We start from the raw sequence: 21,009 nt of genomic DNA, 5'->3' as shown, positions 1-21,009 counted from the left end.
CATAAAGCAGTAAATAGCAGCACTCATAATAAACAACTCTTTGCAGCTTGATGGTGCTTTCTGGCTCTACCAGGAGGGGGAGGCAGAAGGAGAAATCAGACAGCGAGGCAAGGCCTATAGGGGTAAGCAGGGCCCGGGGCCAAGATGGCCGCCTCATAGCACGGCAGGACTCAGTACCACAGCCCACAGCTGAGCTCCCCCACGATGGGCGGCCCGTGGCTGGACCGAAACTTCCGGGAGGAAGGCGGGGCAGAGGCTGGGGCAGCGCTGGTGCTGTGTTAGGTGAGTGTGGAGCTGTGTGAGCTCTTATTTTCTGCGGGAGGCACGCATTGGTTTTTAATGGGAGCCGGCAGCGTTTCCCTCACGGCGGCGCTCCGAGCGCTTTGGGCGGGTGCGGCTGCCGGGCGTTGACCGGGTGCTGGCGGCGGGAGGGGCCCCGCAGCGCTGGAATCCATCCTGCCCTGTCATCCTGCCCTGTCATCCTGCCCTGTCATCCTGCCCTGTCATCCTGCCCTGTCATCCTGCCCTGTCATCCTGCCCTGTCATCCTGCCCTGTCATCCTGCCCTGTCATCCTGCCCTGTCTCTACGGGTTTTGTGGCAAACACTGCGGAAATCGATGGAGAGGTGCGAGCTTCAGCCTGTTCCTGAGCCGCAGGGAGAGCCTGGCCAAGTGCCGCTACGCCCCAGCCTTATTGGCTGTGTAAGGTGCACGGGATTAAATCGCTCCTGCTTCAGGCAGGATGGGAGGATTGTTTCAGCCCATGTCTTAGTGTTTTCATGGTTATGGGCAGGGGGAAACACGAGTATGGCTGCAGCTGTTGAACGTAGTGAAGCTCCTACCAAGAATTTGTCTTAAAGGGAACTTGCTGCTGCCTCTTGTTTGAGGTGATGAATCATTAATACGAAGCAGGCGTTGGCTCTATTTTGTAGCAACGCACCAACAGCAGGCACTGCCTTAGGGGGAAGAAACAAAGCGCTTTTACTACTATTTGATATCCTGCCGTGTCTGCTGCCACTTATCTGTGATTTACTCCACATTCTGGCACTGGTTGCGCCTTCCCGTAGGTATGTAATATAACTTTGGGTTAGTAGCTACCTGCTTGGCTGACGTATATGAAGTCTGACAAGCACTGAGCTACGTACCCAATAAACAGTTTACTTTATTGCGTCTGTTTCCATGATGTGGGTAATAAAAAGCGAACTGCAGCGGACTTTGTGCCACAGCAGGAAACCACCAGTAATCTGCCATGCTGACCAGATAAATTTCATTTGAATCCCATAGATCCTGTCATTCAGTTGGCTTCTGGCAGACTGGCTGCTGGGTCTAGAACAGGAGCGAAGTAAGCTTGAAGGGAATACTGAAGATACACAGGCTTTGGGAAGGTGAGTTTATGATTCTACCATTCTGATACCTTTCTGCTTTGGGTTGTAGGGTTGGCCTCTTCTCTTGGGTAACAGCAATAGGATGAGAGGAGATGTGCCAAAGGAGGTTCAGATGGGATATTATGAATGATTTCCTCTCAGAGTGGTGAGGCAGTGGCACGGTCTGCCTAGGAAAGTGGTGGAGTCACATCTCTGGAGGCATTCAAGGTACGGGTAGATGTGGCAATGAGGGATGTGGGTTAGTGGACATGGTGGGGATGGGTTGACTAGATGATCCTAGTGGTCTTTACCTACCTAATAATAATTTCTTTCTGTGCCAGTGGGAATTGCTGTTGCTACACGTACATGATTAAAACATAAATAAAGGTAACTCCCTCAAGTTCATTGTATAGAATTTAAAATATTTACACCACCAAACCAGTTCTTCATTATTTTCTACCTAAATCAAGATATTTGCTGTATGTTTTATACTGGGAAATGTAAAAGACAGAAATAGTGTGGTAGTTTGTGATCAAAGAAATTTAAGCCAATCTTGTTTTGTTTGTTTGTTTCCTCCTAGGCTTTGAACCATGGATAGCCTCAGTACAGCAAATTGCACTTTTGCTCTGGACCTCTTAAGAGAGCTGCGTGAGAAAAACAGCACAAAGAATCTGTTCTTTTCTCCTTTTAGTATTTCTTCTGCTTTGTCTATGATTTTGCTGGGTTCAAAAGGGAACACTGAAGCCCAAATAGCAAAGGTATGTATCCAAATGTACTGTATTGGATTTGATGCATGTATCATTTACTTAATGATATATGAACTACAGATCTGAGATCTGCATTACAGTCTGTGACCTCTAGTTGCTGAGTTCTTACAGTCATGCTGGCCTCAGAAGTCTTCCTTAGGTATGTACATAAGCAGAACTTGTTTCTATTGAGTTTATATAGAGGAGGGCTTCCTGTTGCATGGAATATATACAGTCCCAGATTTTAAGAAACAACGGAAAAATGATCAGTTGCTTGTTTGGTATCCTGGCTTTTGTTGGCACAACCTGTAATTTGAATCCTGGAACATCTAGAAGAAGGAAGTGAAACTGGGCTAAGAGCATAGCTCTGAAGTTCCCCATTAAGAACAAGGCAAAGTTGCATGACCAAAGAAAAGTAAAATACATAATGTAAACTCGCAATTAAATCACCAGGAGAGCAGTTAGGGAGTGCAGAAGTGGGCCTGTTGCGTAACATTAGGGTCAAATCTATCACTAATTGCAGTGCTGCCTGCCTCTCTCTTTCTGGCATTGTAATTTGGAGTAGATCATCCATACTTTTTCATTTGTAGCTATGGTAGTAGTGATAGGAGAAATGATTATGAAGCTGAGATGTTGTTTTAATGGGAATTTAAATCTTTGCCTGTGTTAACATGAGCTCCAGCAGCCTATTTTCTGTTATCACTTGAAGGATCAGGTTTGCATCTAAGGTATTAAATAAGATTCTTTGGCGCTATTATAATCAATGTGAAAACTTATGGGAAGTTTTGGTTAAGTTCAGGCTCCTTTGTTTCTGGATTTTAACAGTTTTGCTAGGTTTTATAGGGTGGAAATTATAAATCTTCAATTCTCTAGTAAGTACCATGTGCAGCATTAAGAAAAGGGCAAAATGTGTCTGCAATCAGGCTTCTTTAGAGGCTGGATGGAGGTAAACCAGGTAACCTCCATAGCTTCCTTCCAGCCTCAACCATTTTGTGATCCTATAACACTTGGTTACACAGAAGGTATTTGTCTCTCTGCAGGTGCTTTCTTTGACCAAAGCTGAGGATGCTCACAATGGGTATCAATCACTTCTCTCTGAAATTAACAACCCTGACACCAAATACATCCTCAGAACTGCTAACCGACTTTATGGAGAAAAGACATTTGAGTTTCTCACAGTAAGTAAATGTTAAATTTGGGTGATGTGAAGTACTTGTTAGCTATTCCCCTTGAAGGTTAGATAAAGGCTTTGGGTTTTACTACCCAAAACTGGCTGAGACCTACTAACCTGACAGTCTATGCAAAAGGCAGGATGTAAACTGAATGAAGCTGCTGTTAGATTATATGAATGCACAATTGGTGCAAAACCTTGAAATCTATCAGACTCTAAATCTTTGGGGTTTCGTGATCCATTTTTGGTGGGTTCTATGGGCAAATGATTAACAAATCTACTTGCCTTTGATAACCTGTAACTATGATGAGAAACAACTGTTACTGTGAGGTTTAGCAATGAAGTTTGTACAGGGGCATCCTTAAAACATTGTATATTCTCTCACTCAAGCAAAAAGAACAAACAGAAGAAACAAAAAGAAACAACCCAGACAATAATTTTTCAGTCAAGTACTGCAGAATGTTCTGGTATATTAAAGAAGACATTTGACTTAATAACATAAAGAGGAAGATAATTCCTAGCTCAAATAGCTGATAAAATAAATGGTAAGAACATGTCAGACAAAACCTGAGTGGCTTTATATTAAGCTGGGAGAAGAGAGGAGATAGATTTTTCTCACCTGTGGCTGAATGTTAGTAAAGTATGTATCTAAAAAGCTGTTTTAAATGTTCATGGCAGTCATTTATAGAATCAAGTCAGAAATTCTACCATGCTGGGCTAGAACAGACTGACTTCAAAAATGCTTCAGAGGATTCCAGAAGGCAAATAAATGGCTGGGTGGAAGAGAAGACTGAAGGTGAGTGTTCCCGGCTGTATTCAATGTCAGCCAAGGCTTGCATAAACAGCTCTGTCAAGGTGTAATACTGTCATTTTTAAATCAAACTAAAACCTCAGCCATTGAGCTCTGTCTTTGGTTGGGATGCAATTCCCTTATCAGTTCTATCATTAATACATGTTAGATACTCTGTATTACAACAGTTGCTTATGTACCACTGTTTGATTTGTGTTTTCTAAAGGTAAAATACAAAAATTGTTGGCAGAGGGAATTATTAACTCCATGACCAGACTTGTGTTGGTGAATGCCATCTATTTCAAAGGCAACTGGGAAGCGAAGTTTGAGAAAGAGTGCACAAAAGAAATGCCATTTAAGATTAACAAGGTATGATGTGTTAATATGTTGTCAATACAAATGTCTTTGTAATATAGAAGAAAAAGATAGTTCAAGCAGATTTACCTAAGGTAGGCCGCATGGAACTCCCTGTGCCTCATCCCCTTAGTATGAACACAGAATCACAGAATGACCCAGGTTGGAAGGGACCTCAAGGATCATGTAGTTCCAACCCCCCTGCCTGGCAGGGCCACCAAACATACACATTTACTAGATCAGGTTGCCCAGGGCCCCGTCCAACCTGGTCTTGAACACCTCCAAGGACGGAGCATCCACAACCTCCCTGGGCAGCCTGTTCCAGGGCCTAACCACTCTCCTAGTAAAGAACTTCCCCCTAACATCCAACCTAAATCTTCCCTCTTTTAACTTAAAACCATTTCCCCGTGTCAGCCCTTTTGAAGAGTTTACTCCCCTCCTGGGAGTAAGTTCCCTTCAGGTATTGAAAGGCTGCAATGAGGTCAATGAACACTGGTTAGTTTCTTTTAAGTTTCACATAATTACTAAAAACATTCATATCACATATTTATTTTATAATCTCTCCTTTTTTCCTTTACTCCTCTTATTTGTGCTTGAGAAAGGTGGCGTGATACATGAACTTGGAACTGTAGAACATGTCTGTATGAAGCTGTTCAGCTATTTGAGAGTCATGACCAGTCTCACAGAAGTTGGTGAACTCAACTATTTCAGTGTAGAATGGGCAAAAAATACTCACAGGTTCTAAGCAGAAAAGAACTTCCACATGTGCAGCAATGTCTGAACGTAGCAGTCATCTTCAGTCAGAATGCTTTTCTTTTTGCTGTGTTTCTACCACTAAATTGATAGAAATGAAACGAGGGGAAGAAAGGTATCTTTCTCCTTTGAAGGCCTCCATGTTTGACTTTCTTTTGCTTCTAAAAGTGCAGCAGGACAATTGAGGAGGACTTGTTTACTGTCATTTATAGGCTACTGCGGCCCCTTAGAGGTCACTTTCAAACTCTGGATATCCACCCAGGTGTCATGAGAATGAACTGCTAATGTAAATTGCTTAAGAACTCACCTGCTTAAAATAACCACTGTGCTCAGCCTAGTTCTGAGATTACCTCTTCCTTTGGAGACATACATTTACTTTTGAAGACTGCAGTTTTTGGGATGCAGATATCTTAAGTCTTTTCCCAATAGCTATGAGACTGGGGAATGCTGCCTTGGCTTATCAAGTAACACACTTTTAGATGTGCAAGCAACCACAAATCTCTTTCCTTAGAAAACTAAGTGGCTTAAATTTCTTTTTTGATCCTATTAATGACTAGTCACTGGTGAGTATATATAGAAGTCAATGAGTAGGCTCAAATAAGCAATTAGAAATCCAAAGTGCAAACCAGAAGTTTCGAGCTAGTTATTTTACAGTCTGTCCAGGAGTAGTTACTTAAATATAGCAATTGTCTTCTGAGCATTCACAGAATCACAGAATTATCAAGGTTGGAAAAGACCTAGAAGATCATCCAGTCCAACCATTACCAATACTTCCCAGCTAAATCATATTCCTCAACACCACATCCAAACATTTCTTGAACACTCCCATGGTCGGTGACTCCACCACCTCCCTGGGCAGTGCATTACAGTTCTGTGACATCTATTCTATCTGTGACTTTTGCACTTTGTTGTGACTCACTGGATGACTCTAACATGCTTTGTGGCCTTTTCTTTGCTTATCCATCACTTTCATGTGTCACTGATTGCTGTTGCAAAATCTTTTCTGATAGATGCTGTTCTCACAGTTCATGTCAGTCATTTATAGAATTGAGTCAGAAATTCATTGTCTCAATGGTCTTTCCATTAAAAATAGAAAACGGTGAAGGTCAGGGGAAGAAGAGATTAGACTCCAGTAAAAAGGAGGAAAATAATGTAGATGACATTAACTGGTGCTCCATGCAAGAATGGAGAGATGGGGGAGAAACTGACAGTAAGAAGATGAAAGATTTATCCCTCTATGTGCCTTTTAACAATTCAAAGTGATGCCAGCACTTTCCCAGCATTTTTAGTGGCGCATAAAAATATTTTCATTGCTCTAAGTCACTTAGAGCCGCATGGAGTGAAATGAAAACATCAAAGTTGAAATTATTTTGTATTTATTTAAAGCAAGGAACACTCGCTCTGTTTATTACCAACCCTGTTTAGAGCTTGGCACTACTTCTAAAGTGAGCAGATACGTATTCTTGCTTCTTTACCCTAAAGCAAATCTCACAGATACTTCCACATAGCAATTAACAATTAAATCTCAGGGATCCTTACTTCTTATCTCTTGCTTTACAAGAGAGTGACTGTGCTATGCTATGTTATGCAGTGTACTGAGTTCTCTATGCAGTGAAATATTAAAAAGCCCTAAGTAACTGGATGCTTGCTTCATGTATTACAACTGTCATGCCAGCCCAGTAGTAACTCGTGGTGTCTGTCTGTTTTTAGAATGAGACCAAACCTGTGCAGATGATGTTCAGGAAAGGAAAATATAACATGAGCTATATTGGAGACTTGGAGACCAAAGTCATTGAGATCCCTTATGTTGGTAATGAGCTCAGTATGATCGTTCTACTTCCCGATGCAATCCAGGATGAATCTACTGGCTTGGAAAAGGTAAGTTGTTGAGCTCAGAGCAAAGGCGTTTTGTGTCCTGCCTTGGAAGAGAGTTTGGTATTACACATGGGTTTATAGTTCAGTTTCAGAGCTATTGTATCACTGATGCTCAAGACTGGCTGAAATGCTCCTTGTTTCTTTGCTCCTAAAGTGGCGTGCCTTTTATCACTACTGGCCAAGCTGTGTGCTACCCCAGTACTAGGGGTTAGCTCTGAAAGAGGCCTCTTAATCCTCAGAAGCAGGGGTTAGCTGTGTTTATGGTGAAGCCAAAGTATGATAAGCACCAAATGGGAGGGAATTTGGGGCAGCTCTTATGAAGTCCTTAGCAGAAGTTCTACAGTTTGTCCCGTAGGTCTTATTGAAGACCTAAAAAGTAGAGATTGATGTAGAACTGATTATTAATTACCTAAGATTGAGGTTGGTTTGTTTGTTTGTTTTTCAGCTGGAAAAAGAACTTACATATGAGAAGCTGATGGAGTGGATTAATCCTGAAATGATGGACAGTACAGAGATGAGGTTGTCTTTTCCCAGGTTTAAACTAGAAGAAAATTATGATCTGAAACCCATCCTGAGTAACATGGGAATGCGTGATGCATTTGACTTACGGATGGCGAACTTCTCAGGAATCTCCTCTGGTAAAGAGCTTGTGCTCTCTGAAGTGGTTCACAAGTCCTTTGTGGAGGTCAACGAAGAAGGCACTGAAGCAGCAGCAGCCACAGCAGGAGTGATGATGCTCCGCTGTGCTATGATCGTTCCCGACATCGTTGCCGATCATCCCTTCCTCTTCTTCATCCGGCACAACAAAACTTCCAGTATTTTGTTCTGTGGCAGATTTTGCTCTCCGTAAAAAGACAGAAGAGCTGCCATTAACACAGCCATGTGATTTCTTTTAGGATGAAACTGCTCTTTTGCACTAACTGCTTCTTTCCACTGTGCCTGAATCCTATTATCTGGTTGTCATTTTGGGCTTGTGTAGAGTAACGAAGCCACTTACATGTACACAGCAGCTGCCACTTAAAACAGCAGCCTTACACTTTGCACCTAAGCAGAGCTGTTTTCTTGCTGGCACAAGAAACACGGACGTCCCACTTGCTCTGTGAACTTCCACCCGTCTTGCACTCTGCTTTCTGGGTCCACCAGATAGCAAGGTGACATAGAAAAAGAAGTCGATTTTGTTTCTGACTATAGTGACTTATGCTCTGCCCCACATTTTTCTTCCTATCCCCACTTATTTTTGTCTTTTTCTTCTTTAATATTTTGATAATGGAGAGAGATGAAAGGAAGCTTTGGCAACCCATTTGTAAGAGGTACTAAGCATCTGCACTAGACAGAGGTTTTACTCTAACTGGATAGCGCTTATACAAGAATGAGAATAAAAGTTTGTCTGTAACAAATGATCTTAGAGGTTTTCATGGAGGAAGGATTCTTACCTTAACACCACATGTGCCACCTGGGAACATCAGCTGTCGCCTTGTTCATTAGTCTTTTAAAAAAGAATGTTTAAAAAACGAAAGCATAGATGCCTATGCAATATTTAAGTGACTAAGCTTTATTTTTATTTTCCAGTCTTTATATGTTTTTTCCTATCCTGGGTTTGTTAATCTTCATTAAACTGAATGCCAAAGGTTTCTTAATGCAGTGATTTACTTGTTTTGCTGTTTGGAAGAATAAATAAACTTGTTGTGAGTCTGTTTCTTCTTTGACCTTAAATCTTGCTGTCTTTTTTCACATCTAGTGTGAAGAAAACAAGCACTTGGTGGTTGGAGGCAATCAGCTTTTGTGTAGCTTATTCTGAATTCAGTGCTTAACATTGGCTTTTCTGAATGCTGCGAGACCAAGGTGTGCTTACCTGGATTATGATGGCCTTTATGATTTTTACCTTTGAAGGATTCATAGCAAGGAGTCTTTGAGGCAAAGGTTCAGAGTGATAGAATCACAGAATAACATCTTGGGTTGGGAGGGATGTTAAAGATTATAGTTCCAACCCCCTGCTGTGGGCAGGGCTCCCTCCACCCTGGCCTTCAACACCTCCAAGGATGGGGCACCCGTTGCTTCTCTGGGCAGCTGTGCTGTACCTCACCAACATCCAAATGAAAAAGATCCCCCTGACATCTAACTTTAAAGCCATTCCCTCTTACTCTGTCACCATCAGACCACAGAAAAAGTCACCCTCCTTATTTACGAGCCGCCTTTATGTACTGGAAGGCCACAACCAGGTCTCCTTGGAGGCTTCTCCAGGCTGAACAAGCTAAGTGCTTGTTTCCAGATGGGATACGGCTGCTGTGGATGCAGCCGTTTGGCCTTATGCCCAGGACAGGGAGTGTGCCATGCCTCAGATGCAGTGAATAGTCACCATTTGGGGCGGGGAAGCTGCCAATGTGCTGCCTGTCAGACCAATGCTCAGTCAGGGCTGAGAGTGGGTGGAGGGGAAGTGGGCGACCTCTGCTCTAAGGGCTTTGTCTGGGAACGGGGTGGCAGCAGGGTGAAAAGTAGAATACTTTCTGCCCCTTCCTACCTATAGAGGCTGCTGCTGGAGTGCATTAGTGGTTCCATGCTGTAAGTGAAAGCAAAAGTACGCTCCGTTAATGTAACTGCAATAACAGCTGCCGTAAACAAAGCCTTGAGAAGGGAGAAGCTAGAAGCAGCCCTATCTACAAATCCCAGTGCAAACAAATAGGAGGGATCCCAGCTGCACAAGCAGGAAGATTTTACAGCATTGCCTGCCGCCTTCCTTTGCGTAATAATCTGCCCGCCCCAGCGCTGCACCTTTCACCCCACTCCCAGAGACCTCACAGCTCCAGCCTCCAGCTTGCTGCTGAGTTCTCTCCTGCTGGCTTGGTGTTCCCTAGCAGCTGTAAAGCATCACAGGAGGTAAGTGCGTGCGTGCTTGTTGTGCCTCTGCTTTTTGCAGCCTGAAATGAATCCAGCCCTTGGAATTAGGAACACTAGGGCGCTGAGGAGTGTTTTCTGAAGACTTCATTGAAACCTTTATTTTTCAGCTGCAGCTATGGAGAGCCTGAGCAACGCCAATGGCAGATTTGCACTTGATCTCTTCAGAAGGCTGAATGAAACCACCCCAGTGGGAAACGTCTTCTTCTCTCCCCTCAGTATTTCTACTGCTCTGGCCATGGTCCTTCTCGGGTCTAGAGGCAACACGGAGGCACAATTCCTGAAGGTCAGCAGCATTTTCTCTTGTTTTATTAAAATTAGAAGTCATTAAGTTTTAGAGATGGGACAATGTGAGGAGGACATCATTTGTGTGAGCTTGGGGCGAGGTTTCTGTCACTCTTACTGCCTCTTCCCTACTGCTGTGCCCCAGAGCCCTCCTCTTGTGTGCCCTAGTAGCTCTTTTTCTCCTACTTCATTTAGGTTCATTTTCATTGGTTTAGCAGTCTTAATTTAAACTGATTAGCATTTCCAGCAGCAAGTCATTACCAGAGTTTGTGACAGGACAAGGGGGAATGGTTTAAAACAAGAAGAGGGAAGATATAGGTGAGATATTTGGGAAAGTTTCACTGGGAAAGTGGTGATGCAGTGGCACAGCTGCCCAGAGAGGCTGTGGGTGCCCCATCCGTGGTGATGTTCAAGACCAGATTGGCTGGGGCCCTGGGCAGACTGAGCTGGTGGGTGGCTGCCCTGCCCACAGCAGGGTGGTGGAACTGGGTGGGCTTTAAGTTGCACTCTAGCCCAACCCACTCTATGATTCTACGAGCCTTTTCCACAAAGAACTATTGTTTTGCAACATGTATTTAGTAATGGTATGCACAATGATGCTAAGTATACCTTATAAGTAAAAAATAAAATATAGAGCTGTATCACTCTAAGTGTGACAACTGTTATCATACACGATGATGTTACCCAAGGCCCAGTGTTGGGAAGTAAGTGCGTGCAAAGGGAAGTAAGTAAGAATTGTCACTGTAGTCCCTATGAATAAATTCAGCTTTGTATTCCAAACTTAAGGAAGAAATTATTTAGACCATTAACTGCTGCTGTTCTTAGTGAAAAGACAATAAAACTGAATCACTGCTTGTAGAAGCAGACTTTGAACATATATTCCTCACTGTCAGCCCCACCCAGGAAGAATCTACTGAGAGCAGAAATAATACAAGAGAAGCATAGGGGAGCTGGAAATAGAAGGCACAGTAATCTTCTATAATGCGTATTCCCATAGCATAATGTTTAATTGATGAGAATACCAGTTAATTAAGGAGATAGTGACTGATGAGTGTGAAAGGTGTTTAGCATATAGAAATTTGTTTCTGGGGTCATAATCCTACCTTAAGTTGAAATCATAAGATATTCTGAGGTGGAGGAGGTCCGTGAGGATCCAGCTCCCAGCTCCACACAGCACCACCCACTGTTGTGGATCCTGCTGCCCTACCTGCACACTTGGGCTAGTCAGCTTCCCTTCAGGTATTTGTATGCACAGTTTCACATTAAAATTAAAAGCTGTTATAAATTGAGAGTTGTCTATGTTAGCTCATCTCTTTCATTTCAGACATTGCATTTTGATGAAGTTGAAGATCTACACTCAAGATTCCAGTCTCTGACCACAGACATAAACAGAAGGGATTCTTCCTGCCTCCTACGGATTGCTAATAGGCTTTTTGGAGAGAAATCCTACAGCTTTCTGCAGGTATGGGGACACAGAACACAGCTGCATGGTGGAACCCAGGAGGAGGCTTTGAAACTTCATTGCTGCTCTCCTATCTCCAGAATGTGCCCCATAGCAAAAATAGATTAGCAAGTCCAGATGTCAAAACGTTATCTTTCTGCATCAGTAAGAAGTGTAGCTCAGGTGTTGCTGTCTTTATAGGAATGTAGCCATTTGAGTATTTGAGGTTAGAAAAAAAATAAAACACACCTAGTCATCTTTCTAGAAGTTACTAGGCAGTCAATACAAACGTTGTGCATATGCATACACACTTCTGCATCTATATGCATCTGCACATCTTAAAGAATGCACCCATAGGATATAACACAACAAGTCCCTTTCTTTGCTTGTTCAGTTCTGCTGCTCTGGAGCTCAAGAGAAAAAGCAAACCATGTAGGTTCTTAGCTTAGAGTATATGTTAACAATGTACCATTCCTCTCTGGTGTTTTTTTTTTAAGGATTTTCATTGATCTAGTACTACAATACTTGAAATATTCTTGAAAACAATTATCTGGGAGGAGATTCTCAGCATGCCTCTTTACAAGGGAGCTGTACCTCTGTGTGTATTTAGGTACTGCTATTTTTATTCCTCTCCAGCTCTTTCTGGGAGTTTTCATTTTCTTAGACATTGAGACTGTTTCAGGAGAAGGACAGAGAGGTGCTGGAGCGCCTGCAGTAAGCGCTGCCTCAGATGTGTACGTGGCAGATGTACAGCGAGGCTTACTCACAGGTGTTTCAAAGAGAAACAGCAAAAAACCCCACCACCCAAACAGACAATGCTCTGCTAGAGCCCCACCTCAGAGCAGGTGATAGCGATAATCTGTTTCATTTGTTATCTACAACATAAAGATGTCTGCTTATCTGTGTGCAGTGACGGCTGTTCTTAATGTTCCAAAACCTAGGACTTCCTGACTAATACTCAGAAGTTATATGGAGCTGATTTGGCTGCAGTTGATTTTCTTCAGGCTTATGATGAAACCCGGAAGGAAATTAACCAGTGGGTAGAGGAGAAAACTGAAGGTGAGCTATTTTTCATTAATGAAGTCACTGGCAGTTTTGCATAATTTAGGAGCAGGAACAGCCTCTTTTTCTGTCAAATGATTGGTGGACAAAACCAGAGAGTACCTAAGCAAGACATTTCAACACTACGTAAATCGTAGAATGGCCTGGGTTGAAAAGGACCATCATGTTCATCTAGTTTCAACCCCCCTGCTATGCAGGGTCACTAACCACCAGACCAGGCTGCCCAGAGCCACATCCAGCCTGGCCTTGAATGCCTCCAGGGATGGGGCATCCGCAGCCTCCTTGGGCAACCTGTTCCAGTGCGTCACCACCCTCTGTGTGAAAAACTTCCACATAATATCCAACCTAAACCTTCCCTGTCTCAGTTTAAAACCATTCCCCTTGTCCTATCACTGTCAACCCATGTAAACAGTCATTCCCCATCATTGCCCTGGGTCCTTTTTATCTGGGTAGCTAGATTCGAACCACTGGAGATGGCAAGTCATCTGTGACAGTCATAGCTACAAGCATCACATTTCCAACAAGTTACTGTATATAAAAAATTGTTATAGCAGGTACTGTTAACAACTAAGGTGAAGTACAGCAACAGGTACTGAAAAAAGAATTATTTTTATCAGAGGAATGGACTAGAACTTCACATTTCTGTAGCATCAATATCTTTGGGGATAATTCACATGCAATGAACGTATTATAAGGTTTTGTTGTGACCTCCCTCTTTTTCTTCCTCTTGTGCCCTCTGAAGGTAAAATCCCTGATCTGCTCTCTGAAGGCTCAGTTAATAGCATGACCAAGCTGGTACTGGTCAACGCTATTTATTTCAAAGGGAACTGGGCAGAGAAATTTGAAGAAGCCAACACTGCTGACATGCCATTTCGGTTGAATAAGGTACAACAGATACATTTTGGTAGTATATACCAAACAAAAAAGCTGTGCCTGGCTGAGTTTCTGTCCTTAGGCTGGTATGGACTGTATTAAGATGACTGCACATTTAGTTTTCTTGTTCTACATTTTGAGGAACAGCTCTACACGATCCATATTCAGTCATCTGATTTCCACTGAACAGGGCTGATCTTTGGTTTCTAACACTGGTTATTGCTGATGTCAGAGAAATATAAAGGTACAGCAACTCAAATCCTGTTTCAGTCTTCACAGAGACTGTGCTATAAAAGACTAGGAAGAATGAGTTGTAATATTTCATTCTGTCTTTAGAAAAATCCATCATTTAGCTGCCAGTCAGTAATCTGATGGAGGCAGTTTTATAATCACCTGATATAGAGCAGTAGGGGTTTCTACAAGAATACAATAATTACATTTACCATCCGTCCTTTAAATTGGTATTTTAACATCTTCTGTGTCTTTTAACTACTTAGAATGAAAGAAAGACAGTGAAAATGATGTATCAGAAGAAGAAATTTCGTTTTGGGTACATCTCTGACATGAAAACCCGCGTTTTGGAGCTGCCCTATGATGGAAGGGAATTCAGCATGATCATCCTGTTGCCTGATGATATTGAAGACGACTCCACTGGACTGCAGAAGGTGACACATCTAAGCTAATGCAGTTATTTAACAGATACATTCAACCCCTCAAAACTGAACCCTTAATGAACCTATGTTCCTAGAGTACCATAACAGGAGGAACGATTGATTTTAGCTATCAGTGCATGTTTTTGTACTGCCTATCTAGCAAACAGCTATTTTACTCTGTCAGCTGAAAACTGTGGTGACTTCACTTAAATTTAACAGCATTCATTAAATCTGTAGGGAGCTACTAAAACCAGGAGGATAGTCATTTTTGTGTACTTGCTTTGTAGTTGTATGGCATTCTATACAACTCTCTAAATGTTACTGAAAGTAATACACTTCTACTCTGATGACATGTAATGCTTTCTGTGTTTTTAATTCTAGCTGGAGAAGCAGCTCACCTTAGAGAAGCTCCAGGAGTGGACGTGTCCAGAGCATCTATATTCCACTGATGTCCACGTGCATTTGCCTAAATTTAAGCTAGAAGAAAGCTATGACCTTAGATCAGATTTATCAGCTATGGGCTTGTTGGACATATTTGACAGTGCCAAGGCTGACTTGTCGGGAATGTCAGGGGGACACGACCTTTTCCTCTCTAAAATTGTCCACAAGGCTTTTGTAGAAGTGAACGAGGAAGGCACAGAAGCTGCAGCTGCTACTGCTGGCATTGCGATGCTTTGCATGGTTATGGAAGAGGATTTCAATGCTGACCATCCTTTCCTTTTCTTTATTCGCCACAACCCAACACAGAGCATGCTTTTCTTAGGGAGGTATGCTTCTCCATGAAAAATAGACCATCATTTGCAGAGCAGGTTCTGCTGCAATCAGCAAATGCTTTGCTTATAAGTTCAATGTAGATATAGAAGCTATGGTTCCTGTTTTGAGTTCTCAGTAACTGTCACTATGATTCTGTATTTCACATTAAAATAATGAGAAAAAATGGATTAATAACTCTTTTCCCCTCTAGAGATTCAGAGTTACTAGGAAATAACGACAACAGAAACGTAATAGCAGGCAGAAGGAATCTTTTGAAACCAGATTAGGAATATACATATTGGTGGAAGTAAATTGAACTTCCACCCTCTCTCTCTGTAAGGATTTATCTGTACTTACACTTAAGGCTGACAACCCCCATTACAGTACAGTCTAGTCATTTCATATATGTGTGAACTAGGATGTAGTTGGAAAGCTATTTCTTCCATAAAGTCTCACTCTTCAGATATTCATTAATATCAAAATAAATAAGCGTATAGTAATACTTCTAGGTACCAAGAGACTTCCAAAACAGCTGAGTTTACCCAATTCTGTCACTGAATAGAAGGTCAGATAACATTTGTTTGGAGACAGCTATTAATAAACAACGGATTAAACTATTTAAACAAAAGTAACCCCTTCCGGACCTTAGCCAGGAAAGTAACAACTTTTAAATGAGGAAGAAGGCAAACTAATGCCTTTAGGTGATATGGCTAAAGAGAGTTTTTCAAAGGTGGAACTGGGTGCCATTTTAGTTATGGGGAAGTATGAACACTTCTGCCAGTTCAGGTGTTTGCAATAGGGAATAGCTTCTGGCTAGATGCTAAGCGAGCCTCAAAAATAAACTTCTCAGCTTCCCTGAAGATGACTGCCTGTAATCTGCAACAAATACTGATGTTTCTTAATACACAAAATTCAACATCGGTTGAGCTCTGATGTCCACTACCTGTTCATACACAACTCCATACATTATACAACCGCCTTAAGCCTGAGAGCCACTATATACTGTTAATATTCTGTTATTTCTGAATGTTACTTTTCTGTGTTGCATATATTCTGGATACTGTTCCTTGTGTTTATCTGTACAGTCTCAGTTCTAAGTAGGGCACAATCATTTATGCAATTGTAAACTGCATAGCAGTTCTTTTCAATAAGCACCAAATAAAAAGTTTAACTTGTATTCCAAACAGAAAATTCTGCATGGGATTTTATATTTCAGAGCACAAAAGAAACTGTTGCTGTGACTAGAAGGGTAGCTCCAAACAAAGCTGCTGACCCAGTACACACATGATCAGACCTATGAAGTCCTTGGCCTCTTCAGAGTAGGTGGAAACAACTAGAAACAACCTTGCCTCTGGGGAAGGGATTATTATGTTAATGTAACACAATGGAAAGCTCAACAGGACGACAAAACACCAAGATCTCAGGCTGCAATGAGCAAGGATCCAATCAAACACAAAAACAACAGGGGCAAAAATAAGGGAAGGGGGAAGGTGTAAAGAGAAAGCTGCTTACCTTCAGAAGGCCAACAACATCCTCAGATAGATAGGGATCTCCAGATAAGATACCTTAAATGAGATCTGGGAAAGGATGCATCCTGGCTCCACCCCTTCTGGTCATTCAACTTCATTGCTTGCACCTGAGCTCCACTGGGCTGGCACTGCCTTCCCACCGGGTGCTCAATCAATGCACCTGGTCAAGCAAGGTCAAGCAATGACAGCATTTCCTCTGCAGAGAATCACGGAGCTTCCCCTGCAGTGTAACCGCTCCATCTGCTAGCACAGGGAACAAGGACTGAGTAACAGCTGACATTTAATGAGTCAGTCAGTGAGTTGGCATATCGGTACATGTTTCTGTAATATTGGAGCCCCAGTTTCAAAGGCTGCTGTTAGTTTATACCCAAGCAGCAGACCATACTTTATAACAATCCAAAATACAGAGCAATATACGCTCACTGAGATGTGATTAGTAAGGCAGACATATTAGTGCTTACATAAACACTTTATGATAGCCCATTAATTTCAGCAGTTCAGAAAGATTAAAAAAAAAATACCACCAACCCATACTCTGCCATTTGGCTGATATCTATCTGAATCATTCAATTTGAATTGCTTTTCCTGCAAAGTAAATATCATAGTCTGGATAAGTAGGACAGCTATGTCTGGGTTTTACATCCCCTTATCTTAGAGATAAATTTATACAATGAGTTAACTCAGAGCATGTTTAGTAAGGTTTTCACTGTTTAATCTTTTTACATAATGATATGCATGTGACCACAAATATAGTGAAGTACATGAAACATGAAAAATCTCAAGTGTCCTAGAGGCAGGATACATGTCTTCATTTTTCAATATGTTCGGACTGGACAGGAGTATTGGTGACATGGATGAGGAGAAAGAATGCACCCTTGGCAAGTTCACTGATGATACAAAGCTGCGAGGTGTGGCCGATGATATGCTAGAAGGCCATTCAACAAGACCTGGGCAGATTAAACAGCTGGGTAGAGAGCAACCTGATGAGGCTCATCAAGGACAGGGGCAGAGTCCTATACGTAAGGAGGAATAACTGTATGTACCAGTACAGGATAGAGGACAGGACCCTGCTCCTCACAGCAAGCTCTGCTTCCCTTCAAACTCAGCACCAGGCTGAGCAACCCCTGGGCAGTTTGGACAGGGACAGTGAACACATCCCAGGGCTGTGGGTGTGCAAGATGATCAAGGCCAGGTCTCCCTGATACTGGGGAGCCTATGGCTGTGCCCTGAGCTCCAGCTGTGGCCTCCCCAGAGCTGAGCAGAGGGGCAGCATCTCTGCCCTTTGCACGCTGGCAGCACGCTGGCACCTCATGCAGCCCAGGGCAGCACTCAGGTTTGCGGGCAGCGCTCCTTGCTGGTTGAGCCGAGTGTCCGGCAGGACTCCTGGGTCCTGTCCAGCTGGGTGGCTCCGGCTGCGGTGTGGCCTGGAGGTGTTCCACCACAGGTGCAGAAGTTTGCCCTTCCCCCCACTGCTCCTGATGATGGGATTATTGGAGTAAGGTGTGCTCCATCTCTGACCATTACTGGGGCCCTTGTATGTTTTATTAGTGCTGTCAAGAGTGCTGAATCACGATGGAGGAAATAAAGTTGCATTTCTGTACCGACCTCCAGGACCAGAAGTGGGAGAAAGCAGCATGGGTAGGATGGGTAGGAACAGCAATGCCAGCAGTTTGTCAATAACACACAGACTTTGTCTTTTTTTATAATTTTTTTAAATGATATTTATTAGGTGTTATAAGCAGCAGGCCGAGAGGTAGATGTTGGCCTCCCAGCCCACCGGAGCCGTTCTGTGACGGCAGTGCGGTTCTGGCCTAGCGCCGCCGCCGGGGCCGCCTCTTGCAGGGCGGCGCAGAGTCCTGGGGGCTGCTGCGGGCCTTCCTCTTCGGGGGGCGCCGGGGCCCCCCAGACGAGCGGTCCCTGCCCTGGAAAGAGGGGCCCGCTGCCGCCGCCTGCCCTGGCTCCGTGCTGGGCCCTGCGGGGCTGGTGGAGCGGCCTGGGCCCGAGGCAGAAGGCAACTGATGGGAGGTGCTGTTGATAGGGCTGGCTGCAGGGCTGTCCTCCCTCCTTCCAGCAGCTCGGGCGTCCTGGTGGTCAAGCTGGTGGCGGATCGTGGGACCGTAGAGGGCTGCAGCGGTGCTGATGAGCCTTCTTACGAAGGTCAGCACATCGCCGCTGGTGCTCAGCTGCAGCGCCTGCACCAAGGCCTCCTCGTCCAGACCATGTTGACAAAGGAAGTTCACCGTGGTGCACTGTCCCACGTAGACTTCCCACCAGTCGTTGCTGGACACCTGCTGCAACTCCTCCTGCAGCCACTGGAGCAGGGGTCCGAGGTCTTCCGGATGTTGTTGGAAAAATGCAGCCCAGACCTCGGCTGGGAAGTTGTACTCAGGTGGGATGAGCACCGGCTCTGCAGGCCCCTGCTCGTCCTGCAGGCCGTGATCTGAGTGTGCTGCGGGCTGCGGGACAGCACATTCGAGGTAATCGTCATCTGACCTCACCGAGTACCGAATGGTGGTAATTTTGTGCCCACATACGGCACAACTCGGCTTCTTATTTGCCCACCAGATGGCACAGCCGTAGCACAGCTGGTGCTGGCAGGGGGTCACGTAGGTGACATCCTCCCGGATTTGCCCGCAGATGGGGCAGGTCCAGTTGGATGGCACGTCCATGGCCCTGGGCTGTGCGGTGGGCTGGGGAGAGCTGAGGTCGGGAAGCTGCTCCCCTCACAGGTGCTGCAGCAGGCAGAAGGTGTTACAAACTGCAAAAGAGAGAGAGACACCATCGTCATTCACTGCCCCAGTCTCTCATCATCAATCCCTCCTGTTCCCTGCTACACTTCAACCACTATAGGAAGTGAACAAGAGGCCCCACCGGCAGATCCCAGCCTGGGGAGGGTCCCTAAAGAAGCACCCCCAGCTGCCGGCATGAAGCATTGCCACGCTGCTCACCTGCTCTGCTGCACGCTCCTCTCCTTGATGTCCCGGCTGCCTGCTGCCAGCAGGGTCCGGGTACTACACAAGTGGCTCTGAGACGGCACCTGAGAACTGCGCAAGCAGCACCCAGAGCACGTTTCAGCTCCAAATTTCGCCCTGTCCACACTCCAGTCCTCGCACACTCGCTCGGTTGGAGGCCAGGCACGAACTGCTGGGCTGGGCTGCTGCGCCTGCATTGGAGCAGCGTGGGCCAAGCAGTCACAATCCATCGCACGGAGATGTCACAAACCAGGGCTTGGCCGTGTTGCCAGGCCTCACCTTCACTGGGGGACATCACCACCCGTCCCACAGTGATGACACCATCCATTGCTTGGTCATCACCATGTGCCGGCCTCACCTGCTGCACGTGTGCCAGCAGCACTCCAGTCCCAGCACTGAGCTTTCCCCAGCACTGCTGCCCACTCCATTCCCCCAACTTTTCTGGACCAAGCGTTACTTCTTTTGGAAGCTTTTTGTTCTGAAACTCCCAGTCTGATAGTAGTCATATGAAGGTGTTCTCAGTTGTAAAAAAACATGGAATTAAGGCCAAAGTAGATCAAATGCCTGTGTGCTGTTACTATGTTTGAGTTCAATTCTTTACACTTCTGTGCGCTCCATCCTGCTTTTCTCACAGTGATTGGTTTGGGACAGCATCTGCTTTTGTGAGTTTGTCTGTGCACTTTCTAGATGTGTAGAAGGAGGTGAGCAGAGGCAAAAATGCAGATGCACCATCCTGGGCCTCCACCACCCTCCATCACTCCATGATTTTTGTTTGTAATTGTGGTACTTTGGGGGAAGTAATTCTGCATGTTTATACTACGCATGCTTTCTCCCTTTGCAGTAATCTATTTTCCAGGAACTGTTTACAGTTTCTGAAATGTGAAGAGATGCTTTTTTGCTTGTTCTGGATGCAGTACAAAGTAGTAACAGCCTGTACACCAGGCTTGCTTTTTGTACCAAGTGCTCACATCAAGGTGTTTGCTCACCCTTTCCAGTGCAACCTACACTATTCAACCTCCTTCAGCAGAAGGCTGGATTATAGCAAAAAATGGTGTTTCTTAGCTGAGAATTTGCTCTATGAGTGTTATTGTGCTCTTTGTATCTGTTGCAATTTCCATGGAAATGAGTAAGAAGCATTGCTTTAGAGTGATCTACGCATTGTTAAGAAGTAAGGATTTGTATGGGCACTTTATTGGACACGTATAGGAACTTGTCTTTAGTTGGTGCCACAAGCTAGACAGGTTCAATATGATAAAGAATTACGAAAAGCCAATTCCTGTTTTCATTTACACCTTTTCATTTTCGCAGCCTTAAATTAATTGCAGTGGTTATATGAACAGTGTCAAAGAATTATGGATGTTGGATATAGCCTCTGGGAATTGCCCAGTCCAACCACCTGCTAAAGAAGTTCCCTATTGCAAGTTGCATAGGAAAGCATCCAGGTACATTTTGAATGTCTCCAGAGAAGAAAACTCCACAGCTGCTCTGGGCAGCCTG

General features: G+C 44.2%; 3 protein-coding genes across 6 annotated transcripts; 2 read left to right on the top strand and 1 right to left on the bottom strand.

The window, feature by feature from the left end:
• Positions 1–246: 246 nt before the first annotated feature.
• LOC107309566 (serpin B6-like) lies at positions 247–8,765 on the top strand. Of its 4 annotated transcripts, none has more exons than XM_015854480.3 (8): positions 247–282; positions 1,284–1,384; positions 1,944–2,121; positions 3,150–3,287; positions 3,959–4,076; positions 4,297–4,439; positions 6,888–7,055; positions 7,498–8,765. In XM_015854480.3, the coding sequence occupies exons 3-8, from the start codon at positions 1,954–1,956 to the stop codon at positions 7,900–7,902; spliced, it is 1,140 nt and encodes a 379-aa protein (XP_015709966.1). In that variant the 5' UTR covers positions 247–282; positions 1,284–1,384; positions 1,944–1,953; the 3' UTR covers positions 7,903–8,765. The 4 variants fall into 4 exon arrangements, with proteins under 4 accessions (XP_015709966.1, XP_015709969.1, XP_015709967.1 ...); XM_015854483.3 differs by lacking the exon at positions 247–282 and adding an exon at positions 603–701; XM_015854481.3 differs by lacking the exon at positions 247–282 and adding an exon at positions 606–625.
• Positions 8,766–9,439: 674 nt separating this feature from the next.
• On the top strand, positions 9,440–16,202 carry LOC107309567 (leukocyte elastase inhibitor-like). The gene is made up of 7 exons (XM_015854485.3): positions 9,440–9,926; positions 10,055–10,230; positions 11,554–11,691; positions 12,612–12,729; positions 13,475–13,617; positions 14,103–14,270; positions 14,640–16,202. The coding sequence occupies exons 2-7, from the start codon at positions 10,063–10,065 to the stop codon at positions 15,039–15,041; spliced, it is 1,137 nt and encodes a 378-aa protein (XP_015709971.2). The 5' UTR covers positions 9,440–9,926; positions 10,055–10,062; the 3' UTR covers positions 15,042–16,202.
• Positions 16,203–18,323: 2,121 nt separating this feature from the next.
• On the bottom strand, positions 18,324–19,209 carry LOC116652926 (uncharacterized). The gene has a single exon (XM_085540886.1). It carries the CDS (start codon positions 19,207–19,209, stop codon positions 18,352–18,354), a length of 858 nt encoding a protein of 285 aa, XP_085397012.1. The 3' UTR covers positions 18,324–18,351.
• Between the last annotated feature and the right edge of the window lie 1,800 nt (positions 19,210–21,009).

The sequence above is a fragment of the Coturnix japonica genome, chromosome 2, assembly GCF_054131305.1.
Source record: "Coturnix japonica strain WE chromosome 2, WE-NBRP24, whole genome shotgun sequence".
In the NCBI taxonomy this organism is placed as follows: Eukaryota; Metazoa; Chordata; class Aves; order Galliformes; family Phasianidae; genus Coturnix; species Coturnix japonica.
The sequence above is the reverse complement of the archived record's forward strand: the minus strand, read 5'-3'. Positions and strand labels throughout refer to the sequence as shown.

Bases quoted from the DNA above. Each gene is read 5' to 3' on its own strand.
- LOC107309566 (XM_015854480.3), top strand. From the start codon at position 1,954: ATGGATAGCCTCAGTACAGCAAATTGCACTTTTGCTCTGGACCTCTTA. The intron at 4,077-4,296 runs GTGAGTGTTCCC...TGTTTTCTAAAG, and splicing joins GGTGGAAGAGAAGACTGAAG to GTAAAATACAAAAATTGTTG. The intron at 7,056-7,497 runs GTAAGTTGTTGA...TTTGTTTTTCAG, and splicing joins AATCTACTGGCTTGGAAAAG to CTGGAAAAAGAACTTACATA.
- LOC107309567 (XM_015854485.3), top strand. From the start codon at position 10,063: ATGGAGAGCCTGAGCAACGCCAATGGCAGATTTGCACTTGATCTCTTC. The intron at 10,231-11,553 runs GTCAGCAGCATT...CTTTCATTTCAG, and splicing joins CGGAGGCACAATTCCTGAAG to ACATTGCATTTTGATGAAGT. The intron at 11,692-12,611 runs GTATGGGGACAC...TCCAAAACCTAG, and splicing joins AATCCTACAGCTTTCTGCAG to GACTTCCTGACTAATACTCA.
- LOC116652926 (XM_085540886.1), bottom strand. From the start codon at position 19,209: ATGGACGTGCCATCCAACTGGACCTGCCCCATCTGCGGGCAAATCCGG.